The sequence below is a fragment of the Peromyscus eremicus genome, chromosome 15, assembly GCF_949786415.1.
Source record: "Peromyscus eremicus chromosome 15, PerEre_H2_v1, whole genome shotgun sequence".
Lineage (NCBI taxonomy): Eukaryota > Metazoa > Chordata > Mammalia > Rodentia > Cricetidae > Peromyscus > Peromyscus eremicus.
Window position 1 is genome coordinate 13,323,641 of NC_081431.1, and position 18,803 is coordinate 13,342,443.

Below are 18,803 nucleotides of genomic sequence, written 5' to 3' on the forward strand. Positions count from 1 at the left end.
AGCGCGCCCGTGCCGCCGGGAAGTGTCCCCGGTGCGGCTCGGCGGGGTGCTGCTGCACCGGCACCCCGACTCGCCGGCGGGCGAGCCCCGGCGCCTTGCGGGGGGGGGGGTCTCCTCGCCCCCAGCCCGGGACGCGCCCGCCGGACCAGCGAGAAGTAACGGAGTTGGGCTGGGTGCCCGCCGCCCCGCTGAGCAGGGATTCCCCGAGGGGGCTGGCAGCCTGCCTTGACTTACCGCCCTGTCCCCTTGCCCGGCTTTCCGGGGAGTGCAACTCCCAAGTAGGTAGATGATCCCAGCCGGACTCGGGTTGTGTTGCAAGAAGAGTGTATTGTTCCTCCAGCCACCCCGGCAAGCTTCCTGGTTGAAAAGGATGAAGGAGGTTTGGTCTAACCACCCCCCCCCCCGTCCCCCCTTCTCCCCGTCCCCCGCGAAACCCACTGGAGGTTCTAAAATTGCAAAGTGCTTTCGTGGCTTGAACCCGAGCCTTGCTTGGTACTAAGTAGAGCCCTGGGAAATGACCAGTCCGGTTTTTGCCTCCCTGACACTTCGGATCCACAGTGGAGCAAGTCACCCCTTGACAAGCTGTTACTCCCCCTCCCCCAGGTCGTTCAATCATTTTTTAAACTAGTGCTTCAAGTCCACCCCCACCCCCCACCCCCGCTGTCAGAGTGGTTTATTTATACCCTAAAAATAACACGTTCTATCAAAGATTTAAAAAGGAAAAAAAAAATGCCTTTGGAATTTTGCTACATCCCAGAGGCTTGACCGAGGATTTGATGAATTCCTTGGTTCAGGAAGATATCTCACTTCCTTCCAATGAATTTATCTTTAAGTGGTCAGGAAATTGAAGGAGGTGGACATTTTGAAGTGATTGCGAGCCGGTTCGATGTAGTCACCAAATGTGTTCGGGATTGTTTATAAAAGGACAAAGACATCTTTCTGAATGTGCTGTGTGGAGCGTTTTCTTAATAATCAATATGCCTATACCTCCAGCTCAAAATTGACCGTAATTGCATTTCAAAGGAAATCATCTTCAAACAGCTGTAAGCATTCATTCAAACGGTGGGCAGGTTTTGTGTATCTGTTTCCCCTGGTCAATACAGCAGTTCAACCATGCCAGTCTCCAGAATGGAAAATTTCTTCAGTTGGAAGTAGGTATTTCAGAATACAGTGCCCTTAATTTTCAAAGCATCATCCTAGAATTTCATGTAGAATTGGAAATATTTCTTTATATTTTATAAAGAATGGTGTTTGACCAAAATTTATGCTTTATGTACATCGTGTTTGGCAATTGGGTATAACATTTGATTGAATCGAGCCAGTCAGCCAGACAATGGCTTTGGAAAGCTGGGAATATTCACAGTTGTTTTGTTAAGTGTTGAGAAAAATTGTATTTGCGTGTTAGTCGTTTTCCTTATTTTTTCTTCTTTCTTTCATTCATTTTTTTTTGTTGTTGTTGTTGTTGGTGTGTGTGTGTGTGTGTGTGTGTGTTACTGTTTTTTCACTGTTCTGGAGTTCAAACTCAGCCTTGCACCTGCTAGATGAGTGCTCTATCAGTTATAACTCATTTTTCTATTGTAAGCTTTTTCTCCTGGCCTAGTGTTGCAGATTTATAATTTAAGACATTTTTCATAAGGAGTCTCTTTGGTGCTCCCATTCCGCTCCCTGGCCAGTTTTATACCTGCACATGCGGTTTTAGAAACGAGGAGGTCTCATTCTTCTCTTTACCTAATGATACTGGGTGTTTATGGGACTTAAGATGGATCTTTGGTTTCAGAAAATACATTTCAAGTAACACAAAATACAGATGTTCTTTCTTGTCACTAGGTGTCAGCATTAATTTAATTAAAATCTTTGTGAAATTGATAGAAAAGAGACATTGCCTGGTTAGGCTCTTTGTATATATCTTTTCAATTTAAATGGTTGTTTTTACCTAAATTGTTTGCCAAAAAATCAGGAGACTTAAGTGTATGTGCTGGCATCTGCTATACACATCACTTCAGCCCCTTCCATTGTGTGTTCTCGAGTGAGAAGTGAGGCTGGATAAGCCCGGAAGGGAGCGACAGTAAGAACACGATTAGCTTCCAGTAGGCAAAACTGTGATCCGTGGGCTAGTTTATGCATTATTGGGATAGACATTTTGCTTTTTTTCTTCTTCCCAGTTTTCTTTCTTGCCTCATCCTATAAGATGTCAGTCTTGCCTATTCCTGGCACCTAACTTAAAGGGCAGGTACATAATCCAAGTACTTAATAGTCTGTATTTTCTATAAAGATCTCTGACCTGAAGTTGCTACAATAATATATTTCAATTATTTTTCCAGGTTAGTTGGTGATAGTCTTTGCCTCCTGTAACCATAAATAATTGAAATTTGATTTTCCAGTCTACTGATTTCTAAGGGTCTGTCTGAATGCCTTATTAAATTGGCTCTCTTTCTAACACTAAGTTTTGCTCCCCAAACATAGGCAGTCTGAAAATTCTGGTTCCACAAAAATAGTTTTAAGTATTTAATTCTTATAATGTATCTGGCTGAATACAGCTTTTCAAATGACAAAGTATGTATTTTGAGTTGTTTGCTTTCCCAGTAAGACAGACACATTAGTACTGGTGCAGCTTTGGTGTGTCACCCAGACCCCTTAATAAGTACCTGAGAGACTTTGAAACAAGTAGCCATGGGCAAGAATTGAGATTTTACCCTTAGGGAGCATATCAGAGATAACTTTGAATGTGTTATTTTGGCTCATGGGTCCAGTGTTCTGTATATGAGAGGATTTTGAAGATAGTAGAGATATTGTCAGTGGTTTCCCCCTCTAATTCCAGTGGGGCTCATGCAAATAGAGTGGAACTGTTAGCATTTCAGAGCATAAATATGACTGCATGTTAAATCAAGAAATATTGCTTATTATCTGGAATAGAAATTTCCAGTCAGCAACCAAGTATATAAAGCCATGTTCTGTCCCAAGAGACTTGTCTAGATCGCTCTAGAGTATGGACTCTGCTCTTTATAGTTCCTTTCATGGTTTGTTTGTTTTGTTTGTTTTGTTTTTTTTTTTAACATATTAGAAGGCTTTAGTTATAGATTGGGTTGGTAGTAGGAAATATGAAGGACAACGAAGAGGCCTTTTTCTTTTGCTTTGAATTGGACATCTTCTCTGCTTTGTTTCTCACTGTATACCAGAAGTTCTTGACCTTTTTGTCTCAGTATACCTTTATACTCTTTGTTAAAGGTTATTGATGATCCCAAGAGCTTACCTTAAACAATTCCATAAAACGCAAGAATATAGAGCACACACCCTAACTGTCGGAATTACAATGCATCACGTTATTACTGTATTGCTCTGGAAACCTTAACTGGATACCTGTGAGCAAGTGAAAGAGTCACCTCTTTTCCATTATGAGACTAGTTTGGCCATGCAGACTCCTGAAAGGGGCTTGGAAACCCCAGGAGTCCCACCTACCTTGAGAACCACCACCCTGTTTACAGAGTATGCTGTGTTGTGGATTTTGTTTTCTTCCCAGTTCTCTCCTAGCAGGTACTTAAGTAAAGGTAAGGAATATTGTTTTGTAAGGACAGTTCCTCCCTTCTGCTCATTCTTCCTGAGAACTCACAAAGGAAAAGAGTTCAACCAACAATCCTGTCACAGTATCATTATGGAAACGTAATGGACATACCCTTCCTAACACATTTACGAAGCACCAGAATAGTAAAGGCAGAAAGCATAAATAAAAGAGTGTTGAAGTAAGCAGGAAAAACTTCTTCAGGACCATGGGGTTTACCAGGTAGTACAAGTACAACATTACCTTCAGAAAACCCTGGAAAATACTGAATAATCTGGGAGGATTGGCTGAAAGGGTTGGCATGAGGTTGAATCTGGGAGTATCAAGTTTTAAATGTGCTGTTGGGTAGTTTCCACCTATACTTGAACTTTATTCCGCAGAACAGTGAAGTGTAAGAAACTATTTTTGGTATTCTCTAGGATTGACAGACTTTGGTGAGGAGAAATGTCTAAGAACAGTAGCAGAACAGGGGCTGGAAAACCCTGGAAAATACCTAATAATCAGATCCCCAAAGCCCACATAGATGCCAGGTGGGCATAACAGCCCACTTGTAATTCTAGCCTCTAAAGGAAGAGATCCCTGAAACAAGCTGCCTCGAGCCTCACTGTTTACCTTCAGAAAACCCTGGAAAATACTGAATAATCTGGGAGGATTGGCTGAAAGGGTTGGCATGAGGTTGAATCCATATCATTCAGTTTATTGAGGTGGTGTTCAGCTTTCTGTCAGCCTGAGAAACCAGGAGGAGATGGGCTGATGAAGAGAATGGTTTGTCTGGGGAATCTTGGGGTTCTAGTTCTTAACTGTGCAGACCTACTGCCTTGAGGCCACTGGTGATGGTGCAGCAGTGTTTGCTCTGTGATAGGCAAGGAGAAAGAGAGCTGGGTTTCCCCAGTCCCCTGACAAGATACAGCTCCAGTGATCTCAGACTCACCAGTAGGCCCTTCTTCTTAAAGTATGGGCAGCTCCTAACAATGCCAAGCTGGAGACCAAGTCTTTAACATGTGGACCTTTGGGAGACATTCCAGATCCAAATGACAGCACAAGGTTTGCAGATACGTCTGATTTCTTCTATGAGAGGATTCTTTTCCTGTTTTGTGTGCATGTGTGTTCACCTGTGTAGGTGCAGGTACCAGAGAGAAATAAGGTCAGTGTTGGTAATCCTCCCACTCTATCTCCTCTTATTCACCATGTATCTATCATTCAGGCCTTCCAGAGTCTATGATACAGTGTACGCTTTCAGTGTATTGAACAATATAGTTCTTAAAACATTTCACTGTTGTAGATAAACAATAGAAAGTCACATCATTGTGAAGTAAAGGGGTTTTCTATGTGACTTACACTAACTACTGAAAAAGTAGTGCTTATTTGCCTGAACTAGATTAGATCTTTTTTAGGTTTTTAATTCATCCCAGCATGAATTTAATATTTTACATTTTATTTTCATGCAAGTGTATGGGTGTTGTCATGTACATGCCTTTGTAGGTGGCATACATACACCAGTGAATTCATGTATGTGCATGTGAATGTGGAGGCCAGAGGTGGACAGGTCTGGTATAGCTCAGGTTGGCTTCAAACTAGAAAACTCTGGGTCCTTGAACCCTGGGTCTTCCTGCCAGCACCACCTAAGTGCTGCAACTACAAGCATGCACCACTATTCTTACCTCAAGGAAAAAACGTTTTTTAAGATTTGTTTTGCTTTTATTTATATGTGTGTGTCTGTGTCCGCCACATATATGCAGTTGCTGTAGAGGCCAGAAGGTGTTGGATTCCCTGTAGCTAGAGTTCCATGCAACTATGAGCCCCCTCATGTCAGTGCAGGAACCAAACAGGTCTTCTGGAAGAACAGGAAGCACCTTTAACTGCTGAGTCATCATCTCTCGGGGGGGGGGGGGGGGGGGGGGGACACACAAAATCCTGAGAATAAATTAGCATAGTGTAAACAAGATAGCCATTCTTCATTAAGGGTACATCAAAGTACCCTCACTTTAATCAGTGCTCACTTCCTTTACTGAGGAGAACAGCCTAAATAACAGAAAAATCATCAGAAAGTCTTTCTTCTGGCTTTATAGGAATCCTGGGAACAGACTCTTCCTAATTGTTTTTCTCAGGCTAATGTAAAATGAATTTGTATTTTCTTTCAAGTGTATATCTAAGGGACAAACCACCCAAGCTAAGGTATTTCTTATAATACTACCTGCTGATGATTGAGAATTATGATGTGTATGTAATATATCATAGTGGTTAAGAGCACTGACTGCTCTTCCAGAGAGCCCGGGTTTGAGTCCCAGCACTCAAGGACTGGCATCTTACAACCATCTGTGACTCAGTTGCAAGGATCCGATGCTCTCTTCTGGCTTCCAAGGCCCCATGGTGTACAAGACGTGCAAGCAAATCACCCATATATATAACTATACTGCGTATTAGCACAAGTACTGTTAGACAGCGTATCTAAGGTGGACATCGTTTTTTTAGGAAACATTAAAATACTGTTATGTAAGAGTTGGTAAGCTGATCCTTCTTTGGGTGGGGCAAATGAAGGTGAGTTCCCTAAAAAGGTGAATAGGAAAGAAAACAGGCAGAATGGATGTCCTCATTCACTATTCATTTTATAAATGACTTTTCATCTGTCATTAATTCCAGGCATATCTGTCTTGGCTCCTCACTTGTCTGCTCATTCTCTTACTCTAAATGGGGGGGAGCAGTTTAGGCAAAGATGTAGCTCATCTGTACTAACCCATTTGAAGAGCACAAATATAAAATGTACCTCTAAATACTTGCCTCATATCACCACAGTGTCATCTAATTCCAGGGAATTTAGCATTCCAGCTTATATTCAGCATTCTCACTTTTCCTCAAAATGTCTTCTGTAGCATCCGACATCTCGGATATGATAAAGAATTAAGTTCTAGAGTATTATACATTTTCATTCTTTTCTGCTATTGATCTTTGGAAGAGTTCAGGTCATATAACTTGTAAAATCTATTTAAATCAGGTATAGTAGCACATAGTTGTGATTTCAACACTTAAAGCTGAGACACGAGGATTGCCCCAAGTTCAGATTCATCCTAGACTATGTTCAGGACCCTTTCCCGGTCAAAACAAGTGACAAAGGAAGTTCTGCTCTATAGACTCCTATCAGTAGTTTGTACTCGGGTGTTGCATCTTAATGATAGCTTTTGAGTTATTTAAAGAAAAACATCAAGTGCTTCATTTTTTTTTTTTGAAAACTCTAGAGCACCAAAGAATATGTTGTAAGAAAACTAAGCTGTATTACACAATTTCCTCAATTCCAAGCTAGTGTTTCATAACTCAGTATTTACGAAATCAGAGTGTATCTTGATCTACTGAATATGTTATTGTGGTTATATGAGTTACATCTGAAAGTCTTCACAGCATCTTGAACAAAATTGAAGACTTCTAGGGTAGCATTTGTAAGACAGCTCAGGCATCCGAGGAGGAAATGCTGTAAATTAAAGGGCATCATATATTATAAGCTGCTCAGTCAAGTGTCCACCTGAGAATTAACTAAAACTTGACTTCAGAGACAGTAAAGGAAAATTGCAAGTTTCACACAGTGATCATACAGTTGTTTTGCACTGTCAAGAAAGGCCATGTGACAACAAATCTAAAACAGTTTCTAAAAAAATACATGAAGGGGGCTGGAGAGATGGCTCGGGTTAAAAGCACTGACTGCTCTTCTAGAGGACCCAGGTTCAATTCCGAGCACCCACATGACAGCATACAACTGTAACACCCCCACACAGACATACATACAGGCAAAACACCAATTTAAAAAAAAAAAAAAACTTAACAAACAAATATATGTGAAGAAAAAGTTTTAATACCACTTAAGTTAAAAAATGATTTTTAGAAAGGATAAACATTACATTTTAAGTCCTGCAGTAATTAATGACTTAGGGAACCTGTCCTGTTTCCTAATGCTGAAACCGTTGTGTCATTCCTGTACAATGTGGATTCCATCAGTGCCCTTTGTTTGAGTTTTTTGGGGGGAGATGTTATATTTTTCCAAGAATTCTTATGTAGCGTTTATTTTTTCTTAATAAAACTAGAAAAATTGGGACTGGACAGACAGCTCAGCAAGTCAGAGCACTTGCTGCTCTTCCGGGAGACCAGGATTCCATTCCCAGCCCTCATGGGGCAGCTCACAGCCACCTGTAACTCCAGTTCAGGAGTTCTTCTGGCCTCTGTGGGTATCATGCCTGCATATAATACACAGACATGTGCATGCAAAAATCTATACAGATAAAATAACTTTAAGAACTATTAATTAACAGATACATACATCTGTTATGTAGACTTGATCTTTTTTTTTTTTTTGGTTTTTCGAGGCAGGGTTTCTCTGTGTAGTTTTGTGCCTTTCCTGGAACTCACTTGGTAGCCCAGGCTGGCCTCGAACTCACAGAGATCCGCCTGGCTCTGCCTCCCGAGTGCTGGGATTAAAGGCATGCGCCACCACCGCCCGGCTAGACTTGATCTTTATATTTGACTGTGACTTTTAAAAATCATGAATGCTGCCAAAAGCTGTTTCCTACATCATTTGTTTTTTGCCCCCAGCCTTTATTCTTTTTAAGTTGATGCATAAGTGTTGTGCATATTTGGAAAACTATTAGTCAATTAGCTTGTTGAGACAGTCCTACTGTGCAGTCCAGGCTGGCCTGGACTTGATATTTAGCCCAGACTGGCCATGAACTCTACTCTAACTCTTCCTTTCAAGTGCTAAGATTACAGGCATGTACCACCAATGCTTGGAGCAGATTTGGGCACACATATCTGTTGTGTAATGTCCAAATTGGGATAAATATGGATCTCAAACTTTTATAGTTTCTTATATAGTAGAAAAATTAAAAATCTTTTCCTGGCATTTTATAAGTGCACTGTATATGATCGATGTCTGTAGTTACCTTGCACTCACGTACTTAGTGACTGTTGGTTAGCCGTTTCCCACCCCCCACTCAACCCTTCTCAGCCTCTTCTTTCTACCATTCTAGCCTGCTCCTATGAGCCCCAATGGTTTCTAACATAGGCATCATCTTTGTTTATTATGTTCTGTATTTTTAACTGGTGTCTTAGGTAAACTGCCAATTTGCTAGGGTTTTCGTTGATGTTAATAACCAGAGAAACAACATTTTTTCCTTGAGCCTTGGAAAATTATTAGCATATCCCTAAATTTAGAACTGCCCTTAGATGAGGCAGTTTGGGAACTGTTTCTGCTGTGCAGTGCGGTGCAGTTGAGTGTGGTGTGGTGCTCCACCACTGCTTGAGTTAGCATGCATTGACAGCAGTGGTCATTAAATTGCTTGCTGTGGGGAAATGCAGTGTGGTCCAGGTTTCCCAAGATGACTGCCTCTTTGAATCCTAGACAAAAGATGTGTGTGTCGTTTGTACCTTTGTGTCTGCTGTCAGTGTTTATTGAATGTTCATGAAAGGAGAAGGAGCAGTAAAACACTGCGTGTCAGACGCTGTTGACTAATGCTTCGTGTGGTTTTGATGTTGGCTTCTGTGGTGCTATTCTAATTTGTCTTCGTGACGAATTGGGTTTTGCTTTTTCTTTTTCTCTTTTTGTCCTTTATGTTAGCTTCCATCTACAGACGTCAATGGAGGCTTCATTTATAAGCATTCATTTCTTTTTATCTTTTCCTTTTTCCTCTGAGGTTGATCCATATTAATTTCAGCTGTCTCCAGTGAGTTTTCAGAAGTACATTTTTTAACCCTAATATTACAGTGCTTATAGAAATAACCAGCCAACTGTCCAGTGTCAGATCTTTGAAAAGATTGGTGATGGTTCTTTTAGAGAGATTTCTCATTATCTGATTTCCAAGCTCAAGACTTGGGAAATCTCTTGCCTTCCCTGTCCACCTGATCTATCTTCAGGAATATCTGCTTGGTGCTTTGCTCCTTTTAGACTCTGTCCTTTTGCAGACACCACCACCTGTAACTCTGCAGTCTTGCCCTTTCTTCCTTAGAAGCTTAATTCAAATCTTTAGTCATGTGCCTTTTCCCTTGGTTGACTTTTGTGTTTACTTGGGTTCTCATTAGTGACTCTTATCTACTCAAATTAGTAAAGCACTCTTGTTATTGAATTTCTACATGGTTAAAGAAAGACAATGGAATCCTTAGAACCAGCTTGATCCAGTGGAACAAAACTCATAACAGGTAATTCAACAGTACCTTACAATTGTTACAGTAATAATTGATTGACCTTAGGGGGTTTGTAAATATGTGGTTGTTCAAAAAATTATTTAATCTCAGAACCTAGGGATGTTGCAGAGTCTATAGAGACAAGAAATATCTGTCTTTATTCAGACTTTCCTGACTTTACAGGAAAGGGATTTTAATAGCTAGCTCTCTTGCCTCCTGCTGTCCCCAGTTCTTACTCCAGAGGCACCAATTTGAAATCTTTGACCACTATTTCTCATTTTCTCTTAACTATCTGCCTTGAAAGATGAGAATTTAGCCCTCTCTGTTTCCATTTCACACATAAATATACTGTCTTTTTCTTCCTCATATTTTTCACAAAAAAATTCAGTACTTATGTTTGTGGTGGTATGTTTATTCCATGTTAGGATATTAGGATACTGAATGTCTAAAGTGTGTTCTAGAGAGCCCACAGAGGTTCCCAAAATGGGCTCTGTAAGATTGCAGATAACTCATTCTTGTGGTTGGGGTTTTAATGTTTTTGGGTGTTTTGTCTTCATGTATATCTGTGCACCGTATGTGCACCTGATGCACAGGGAGGCCAAAAGAGGATATCAGATCCCCTGGAACTGAGTTACAGAGGATTGTGAGCCACCGTATGAGTGCTGGAAGAGCAGCTAAGCCCTGCAGATACTTCTGTTAAAGTACTAAGATACTGTATTTCTCACCATTTTCTAGTAGTTATGTAGCCTGTGATCTTGTCTATATGTTAGTAACAACTAAAATATCTATTTGTGTGTTCTTGAAGAATTAATTTTTAGAATTTTCTTATAGGAAAGAACTTTGAAAAATATAAAATAGTGCTTCTCACTAAACATGGTTTTTTTTTTTTTTTTTTTTTTTTTTTTTTTTTTTTTTTTTTTTTTTTGGTTTTTCGAGACAGGGTTTCTCTGTGTGGCTTTGCGCCTTTCCTGGGACTCACTTGGTAGCCCAGGCTGGCCTCGAACTCACAGAGATCCGCCTGGCTCTGCCTCCCGAGTGCTGGGATTAAAGGCGTGCGCCACCACCGCCCGGCTTAAACATGGTTTTAAAAGAAAATTATTTTTCATTTAAAACATGTTAAAGGCCAAGTGGGGTGGCACTTGCCTTTAATACCAGCACTTGAGAGGTAGGAAGATCTCTATTGAGGCTAGCCTGGTCTATGTAATGAGTTCCAAGCCCACCAGAGCCACATAGTCAGTCTCTGTCTAGAACACACACACACACACACACCCCTACACACACCTCTGTCTATAATGCATGTGCACAGGGATGCACATATGTTCAGAATCAGGTGTGATGCACTTGCCTGTAATCCCAGCACTTGAGAGGTTGAGGCAGGAAGATCAGGAAGTCAGGGCCATCCTCTGATACATAGTAAGTTCAAGGACAGCCAGGTTATGTTCGACCTTGTCTATCTTGCTCTTTTTTTTTTTTTTTTTTTTTTTTTTTTTTTGGTTTTTCGAGACAGGGTTTCTCTGTGTAGCTTTGCGCGCCTTTCCTAGAACTCGCTTTGGAGACCAGACTGGCCTCGAACTCACAGAGATCCACCTGGCTCTGCCTCCTGAGTGCTGGGATTAAAGGCGTGCGCAACCACCGCCCGGCATAAATATGTAGGTGGGTTTTTTTGTATTTTGGGTTTTTTTTTTGTTTGTTTGAGCTGAGGATTGAACCCAGGGCCTTGTGCTTGCTAGGCCTATGTGTATATGACATTGAACCCTCTTGAAACCTCACTTTTAAATTTATTTATTTATGGTAAAGTAGAAATAGTTTATTGTGCTTTATTCAAAATATTCTTTTGCATTCCACTTGAAAGTAAATCTCAGTTACTCTTTGCCTTTGAATGAACAGACCCCTCAGTGGGTTTAAAAGCAATGATTTGGATTTTTGAGACAGGTTCTTGCTACATAGCCCTGGCTGGCCTGGAGCTCACACTGTACTCCTCAAACTTGAAATAACCCTCCTGCCTCTTGTTTCTTGAGTGCTGGGATTACTGGTGTGTGTTACTACCCTCAATTTATGTTTTACTTTATTATACAGTTGAAATAACTTTTCCCTAATGCGTTTCATGTGGCATGCTGTGATTCAGTATTAAAACATGAAAGTCTTTATGAAATTCAGCTCAGTGTACAGGAATTTTTGCCTTCCTGTGTTCCCAGGAGAAATAAACTAGGGATTCCATCTTAACAAATACATAGCAAGTATTTGTGCATAGATGCTATAATGGAATAGGGCAGATAAGAAGCATGAGGTAGCCTCCGCTAATTGGCATGGCCTTGGTAGGCACTCACTTCAGTAGCTTGTACTTTCCAGATTCTAGCCTATACAGTGAGAAGTAAACTTTAGGTTGATGACCAAACCATTATAAAATTTTCAGGGAAAAAAACCAAAACCAGTAAATTTTATGCGCTGGATTTAAAATATTAAAAGATAAGAAAGATACTAAGATTACTCATAAATATAGAAATTAAATCTGTAGAACAGAGGCTTCGGGTTCGTTTTAAGGTGACCTGACAATTTTATGCAACAGTTTAGAGTTTTCCAAAGGGATTAGCATGTAGGATTTAATCTCATTCTTGTCATTGTCTCAGCTGTCTCTGAGCTAGACACCATCCACACCTACAGACCAGGCTTTCAGGCCTTCAGGCGGCACACTGCTTCTGTGTTAAAAATCAGTCTCTTCAGCACCCAAAAGTGCTTGCCTTTGTACATTGAGATGCTTTGGAGAATGTAACAGCATCTTGTCTGAAAGCCTTGGACATCTTGACCCAAATCACTAGGAGAAATAAAAGTTCTCATTCTTTTATTTCTGAGATTAGACTAAAATTTGAATTTACCTTTTTTTTTTTTTTTTTTTTGATAAAAGGGAATGTTTCAAACTATTAAAAGCTTCCAGGTGCATCCTTTTACTGATCTTCCATACTGCAGACAGGGTATCCTTCACACCCGAGTAAGTGACACTGCTTTGCCCAGGCATGGATTTCTTAGTGACAGCTCAGTAATTCCATGGCAGTAAGAGGTTGGACAAGGCTTTGGGAACGTACCGGCACAGAGACCTTCCCACCAGTTATCCCATCCAAGTTCATCATTAGGGATTTGGTTCGTGGTTTTATATTGCAAATCTGTCTCCCCTCTGCTTGTAGGTCTGTAAAAGAATGGACTTGGTCTGTCAGAGAATGTTGAATCAGGGATTTCTGAAAGTGGAGAGGTACCACAATCTATGTCAGAAGCAAGTGAAAGCACAGCTGCCAAGGTACGTTCGAGAAGCGGCGGCGGTGGGGGCACGGCGCGTCTGCTCGGGGAGAAATGAACAATCTGGCCAGGCACTGGTGGCCTAGGCCTTTAATCCTAGCACTTGGGAGGCAGAAGCAGGCGGATCTCTGAGTTCGAGGCCAGCCTGGTCTCCAGAGCAAGTGCCAGGACAGACAGGGCTACACAGAGAAACTCTGTCTTGAAAAAAATAAGAAGGTTGGAGAGATGACTCAGCAGTTAAGAACACTTGTTCATGAAGAGGACCAAAATAATGAGTCACAGGCCAGGCAGTGGTAGAGCACACTTTTAATCCCAGCACTCAGGAGGCAAAGGCAGGTAGATTTCTGTGAGTTTGAGGCCAGCCTGGTCTACACAGTGAGTTCCAAGACAGCCAGGGCTCTGTAGGGAGACCTTGTCTCAAAAAAACAAACAAATACTGAGTCAGGTGTGATGTTGATATCTATAATCCTAGCACTTGGCTGGTGGAAGCAGGAAGATCAGGAATTTGAAGCCAGCCTGGGCTGCATGAAACCCAATCTTTAAAAAAGAAAGAAAGAGTCTCAGAAAACCAAATTAAAGAGAAGAGAATGGGGGGAAGAGAAAAAGACGTAAATAAATAGAAGGTCACATATGTTTGTGGCCTGGAAGATTTTATATTGTTATTGTGACAGCATTTCTCAAGTCTATATATATATGGGGGGGGTATGTATGTACATATATATATATACACACACACACATACATACACACATATCTATACACTGTGTGTGTGTGTGTGTGTGTGTGTGTGTGTGTGTGTGTGTGTGTATGTGCACAGTCCTGACCAAGACTCAATTCTATACATACATATTTTTTAGAATTTGGACAGCTAATCTTAAAATTCTTGTGGAAATATAAGAGACCCAGAATAACTGACACAGTTTTGAGTGGCAGTGTCGGAAGACTAATACTTTATGATTTTACAACTTAGTACTAAGCTGCAGTAATCAAAACAGTATGGTACAAGTCTAATGATAGACATATAGATCAATGGAATAAAATAGAGAATCTGGAGAATAAACCCTTGTATAGTTATTTGATTTTCAGTAAGGATGCCAAGAAGGTTCAGTTGGAGAAAGAATGATGTTTTTCAAAAACTGGTCAGGTGAGATGATATATGCCTTCAATCTCAGCACTCGGGAGGCAAAGGCAGGAAGATCTCTTGTGAGTTCAAGGCCAGCCTGGTCTACATAGCAAGCTCCGGGACAGCAGGACTACATAGAGAGGCCTTGTCTCAAAATAATAATAAATAATAAAAATAAAATAAATTGAGACTTAGGGGTCAGCAGGGTTGCTCACAGGTGACCAGTGCTCACAGGTGCACTGATGACCGGGTTCTATCCCTAGAACTCAAGTCATGTAAAGAGAGTTGATTCCTGCAGGTTGTTTTTTATACACACACACACACACACACACATTTTAAAAAAAATGGGGCTAGAACAAAAACTTGTACACATAAAGCTGGCTACTACCACACTCGAGAGAGGGCTGTAGGTGACTGTGCTTGCTCTTGAACCCCTAGAGCACATCATGTTAACAAGCAAGCATGGCTTCAGCAGCTAGATAGCATAGTAGACACCTCTAATTTCAGAACTCAAGAAACTGAGGCAGGAGAATCACAAGCTTGAGGCCTCCCTTGGCTACAAAGCAAATTTGAAGCCAGCTTGAGCTCTGTGATGAGACCTGTCTTAAGACAAACTGAAACCTGAAAAAATGGCTCAACAGTTTAGAGCACTTGTTGCCCTTGCAGAGAACCCAAGTTCAGTTTCTAGCACCCACATAACAACTCACAACTTTCTGTAACACCAGTTCCAGGAGATTCAACACCCTCTTCTGACTTCCATGGGTATCAAGCCCTCCACACAGTGTACATAAATACGTGCAGCAAAACATCCATACACATAAATTAAATAAATCCTTTTGTAAAAGGCGAAATGAACCAATTAAAAGCTAAACAGAAATATTACAATAAAACAGTTTTCCTAAGTGTGTATTCAAGAGAAATAAATTAAAATTATGTCCATACAAAAACTTGAAGGCTATATATAGCTCAGTGGAACACTTGACTAGCATGTACAAAGTTCTTATATGTTGTCTTAGTTAGGGTTTCTATTGCTGTAAAGAGACACCATGACCACAGCAACTCTTATAAAGGAAACATTTCACTGGGGTGGCTTACAGTTCAGAAATTCAGTCCATTATCATCATGGCAAGACATTGTGGCATGCAGGCAGACATGGTGCTGGAGAAGTAGCTTAGAGTCTTACATCTTGCAGGCAACAGGAAGTGGTCTGTCTCACTGGGAGTAGCTTGAGCTTTGAGGCGACCTCAAAGCCCACCTCCACAGTGACGTACTTCCTCCAACACGGCCACACCTCATAATAGTGCCACTCCCTTTGTGAACATTTTCTTTCAAATCACATACATGATTCCCAGCACAATAAAAACACATAACTTATACATAGATGTTCTTAGGATCATTATTCATAATCAAAACATAGAAACAACCCAGATGTATAAAGGGATGATACCTGTATATAAGGGGATGCTATTCAGCAATAAAAAGATCAGTGAACGATAGAAATGTGAAAATCCACAAAGGGCTACCCATCACAATCCCATTTATTCCAGTGTTCAGAATAAGGAAATTATAGAAACAAAAGGTAGATGAATTGGCAGATGGTTGCAGCTGATGAGTGGTACAAGTTTTCTTTTTGTGGTGATGAAGGTGTGCTGAATTTAGATAATAGCAATGGTCATGCCACTCTAAATTCACAGAATCTACTCTGATTCAACTACATACTAAATAGCGTGTAGCATTGCTACAGTGTGTGCACAACTGCCTTCTAAATAAAGAAATACTGAATTTCACATATGAATTACTTCTGAGAAAAGATTGAGAGAGAGAGAGAGAGAGAGAGAGAGAGAGAGAGAGAGAGAGAGGGAGAGGTGTGTTGTGATCAAACTCAGGGCCTCACAGGTACTGGGCAAGCAGTCTACCACTGTGCTACACTGCCAGCTGTTACTATGTCTTCAAACAAAGTGATTTTTTAAAACAGTTATTTTGTTAGCAATAGTTCTTGTTAAAGATATATGAGCATTACAGTTATGACCCAGTTGCAAATGTCTAAATTAGCATGTTAAAGTTCATCTGTTTGATTAAGATATTTTGATTGGTTAACATTTTATTCTACACGACTGCTTTAATGGTTGCCACTGACTTTTATTGTTATTTCAGGAGAGAGTCAGAAAGGAGAAACCATTCTTTAGCCCGTCATGCAGACATCCTTGCTGCTGTGGAAACAAGGCTGTCACTGTTAAATATGACTTTCATGAAGTATGTGGATTCCAACCTCTGTTGCTTCATCCCAGGAAAGGTAACCAGTGCCGCATACCCAGAAGGCTGGACTGCCCTGGGTAAACTAAGTCTTACAAACCACTTTTTGTGATGTCAGAATTATTACTTCTCTGAATGAGTTTTTATTAGTGACTATATTTAGCTTTTCTGTACAATTATAAATATGTATCATTCATGTGATCTTGACATTTAAAATTCTAATTGTAAAAGGCACAGTAGAAATGAGAGGCTTGGTGGGGGTTCATAGTTAAGAAAACATTTTGACCTTTATGGTCAAAATACCAGAAATGCTGCATTGAACAAGGTACGGATTGTGTTGCCTTCAAGATTGTTACAGTTTGGGGGAAGGTAGGATGGAGGGTTTACTGGGTTTGGTTTTATTTGAGAAATGTTTAGTAATGATGAACTTATAAGTTTTCAAATTTAATGAGTAGTATTTGCTGTGTGGGAATACACCAGGGTTAAGGAGTAGTCAGTCCTCTTTACCACACTAAGTATGGTACTTGTACTGTTATTAAGTAAATCCCCCTCCCCAACCACTCTGCATGACTTGAAACTTGTGGGAGCATCCTACTTGTTGAATTAAGTGTAGATTCAAGTGAGATATAGAAGCAATGGAAATGGATTTAAAGATCATTTTGCTTCTTGATAGACATTGGCAAAAGTGCCCTTTCAGTGGTGGGAACTTCTTAATACCTAGTGAGATTATTTCCATAAACAATTTATAGTGGCAATATTGTATGTAGATACTGATCCCATTCTCAGTTTGAATAACATCTGTTTTGATGGCTTATACTTTTGTTTCAAATCTTTCTTGCATCTTATTTCCTCATATGACCTACAAATGCTTTTGTAAGATACTGTAAGAGCATGACTAACTAAAAACTTTTTTAGATTTTTTTATGCCAGATTTTATCTATGTATAGCCCTTAGCTCTTTGTGTGCTGCTGAAGTTCTTTGAGCGTATATGGCTTGTCCTCTCCAATAGACAATTTTCACTGTGTGTCTCATTTTTAATAATGAAAGCAGCAGACACAGCTTCCAGTTTCCTACCATTAAAGAAAGTGCATTCAGTTGTTCTAACAGGGCTATGTGGCTGGATTAGGGGCCTGCAAAGATGAGTGTTTTATATCTGGCCGTTACAGAAGTTGTTGCCAGTCTTCATTTGGGTTCACATGACTGACACATAGATTTGTACTGCCTGAGCAACTGCAGTGAAGTCGAGTTGAAGTTTTGCTTGTTGGCTTTTCAGTTGAAATTCTAGTACCAAACCTGTGGGCAGCAATGAACATACCTTCGGGTTTCCAGATGCTGTGGGGCCTCAGCATTGCTAGGCAGCTCCTAGACTGGTAGAGCTCGCCCAGAGGAACTTTGTAGGACATTCACCTCAGAAGGTGGGTGTCCTTCTGTCCCTTCTTGTCATTGCCACACTGTGCACTTAGGAAGCACGTTCTTGTTGGAGCACCTTTCAGATGTGTCCTTCCTTGTGTCCCCACAGCCTGTATGGGAGGTGGGACACACATTGCTCTCCTGTTCCATGGGCGAGAAAACTGAGGCCTGGGGAAATTGTTGAAGAGAACTGACTCCAGCATGTTGTGTCTCACACACCTACTGCATCCTTTCAGCCTTCTTCACTACATGTCCATTGTTCACAAGAGTTTTTTCTCCAACAAGCCAGTAATTGACTGAAAACAGCCAAAAATTACAATTTTTATTTTTATTCAGATACATGTTTTATCATACTTGGATTTTTGTTTCTTAAAATTACCTTCTTTAATAGCTTATGTTTTGCTTAAAACAACAGCATTATACTCAATAATTTTTTTTTTTTTTAAATATGTTGCTGTGGGCTGGAGACACAGCTCAGCAGTTAAGAGCAATGGATGCTGTTCTAGTGGTCCTGAGTCCAATTCCTAGCAACCTCATGGTGGCTCACAACCATCTATAGTGAGATCTGATGTCCTCTTCTGGCATAAAGTTGTATATGCAGATAGAGCACTCATATACATAAAATAAATACATCTTTTTAAAAATGTTGCCTTTACTTTGTATTTCTTAATTAAAATAGCTAACTTAAGCCAGGTGGTGGTGGCACGCACCTTTACTCCCACACTCAGTAGTCAGAGGCAGGTGGACCTCAGAGCTCGAGGCTAGCGTGGTCTACAAAGCAACTTCCAGGACAGCCAAGGCTATACAGAGAAACCCTGAAACCCTGTCTCGAACCCCTACCTCCCCAAAAAGCTAATTTAACAAGATTAGTAGTATTTGGATTGTTTCATAGCCATTTTCTTTTTAAGGATTTGTTATCCATAAACCCACCACTATCTTTAGAATAACAGAATTGTAGCATTTAATTTCTAGATACTGAACTAAGAACTTTATGTTTGCCGTCTGTTACTGTAC

At 40.5% G+C, this 18,803-nt stretch overlaps 1 protein-coding gene across 1 annotated transcript in view; it reads left to right on the forward strand.

The window, feature by feature from the left end:
* Positions 1–18,803, forward strand: part of Fbxo28 (F-box protein 28) — a 29,575-nt gene that overhangs the window by 422 nt on the left and 10,350 nt on the right. The window contains exons 2-3 of the mRNA XM_059280350.1: positions 12,895–13,004; positions 16,281–16,419. Of these exons, the coding sequence (XP_059136333.1) occupies positions 12,895–13,004; positions 16,281–16,419 (249 nt within the window). The remainder of the gene's footprint in view (positions 1–12,894; positions 13,005–16,280; positions 16,420–18,803) is intronic.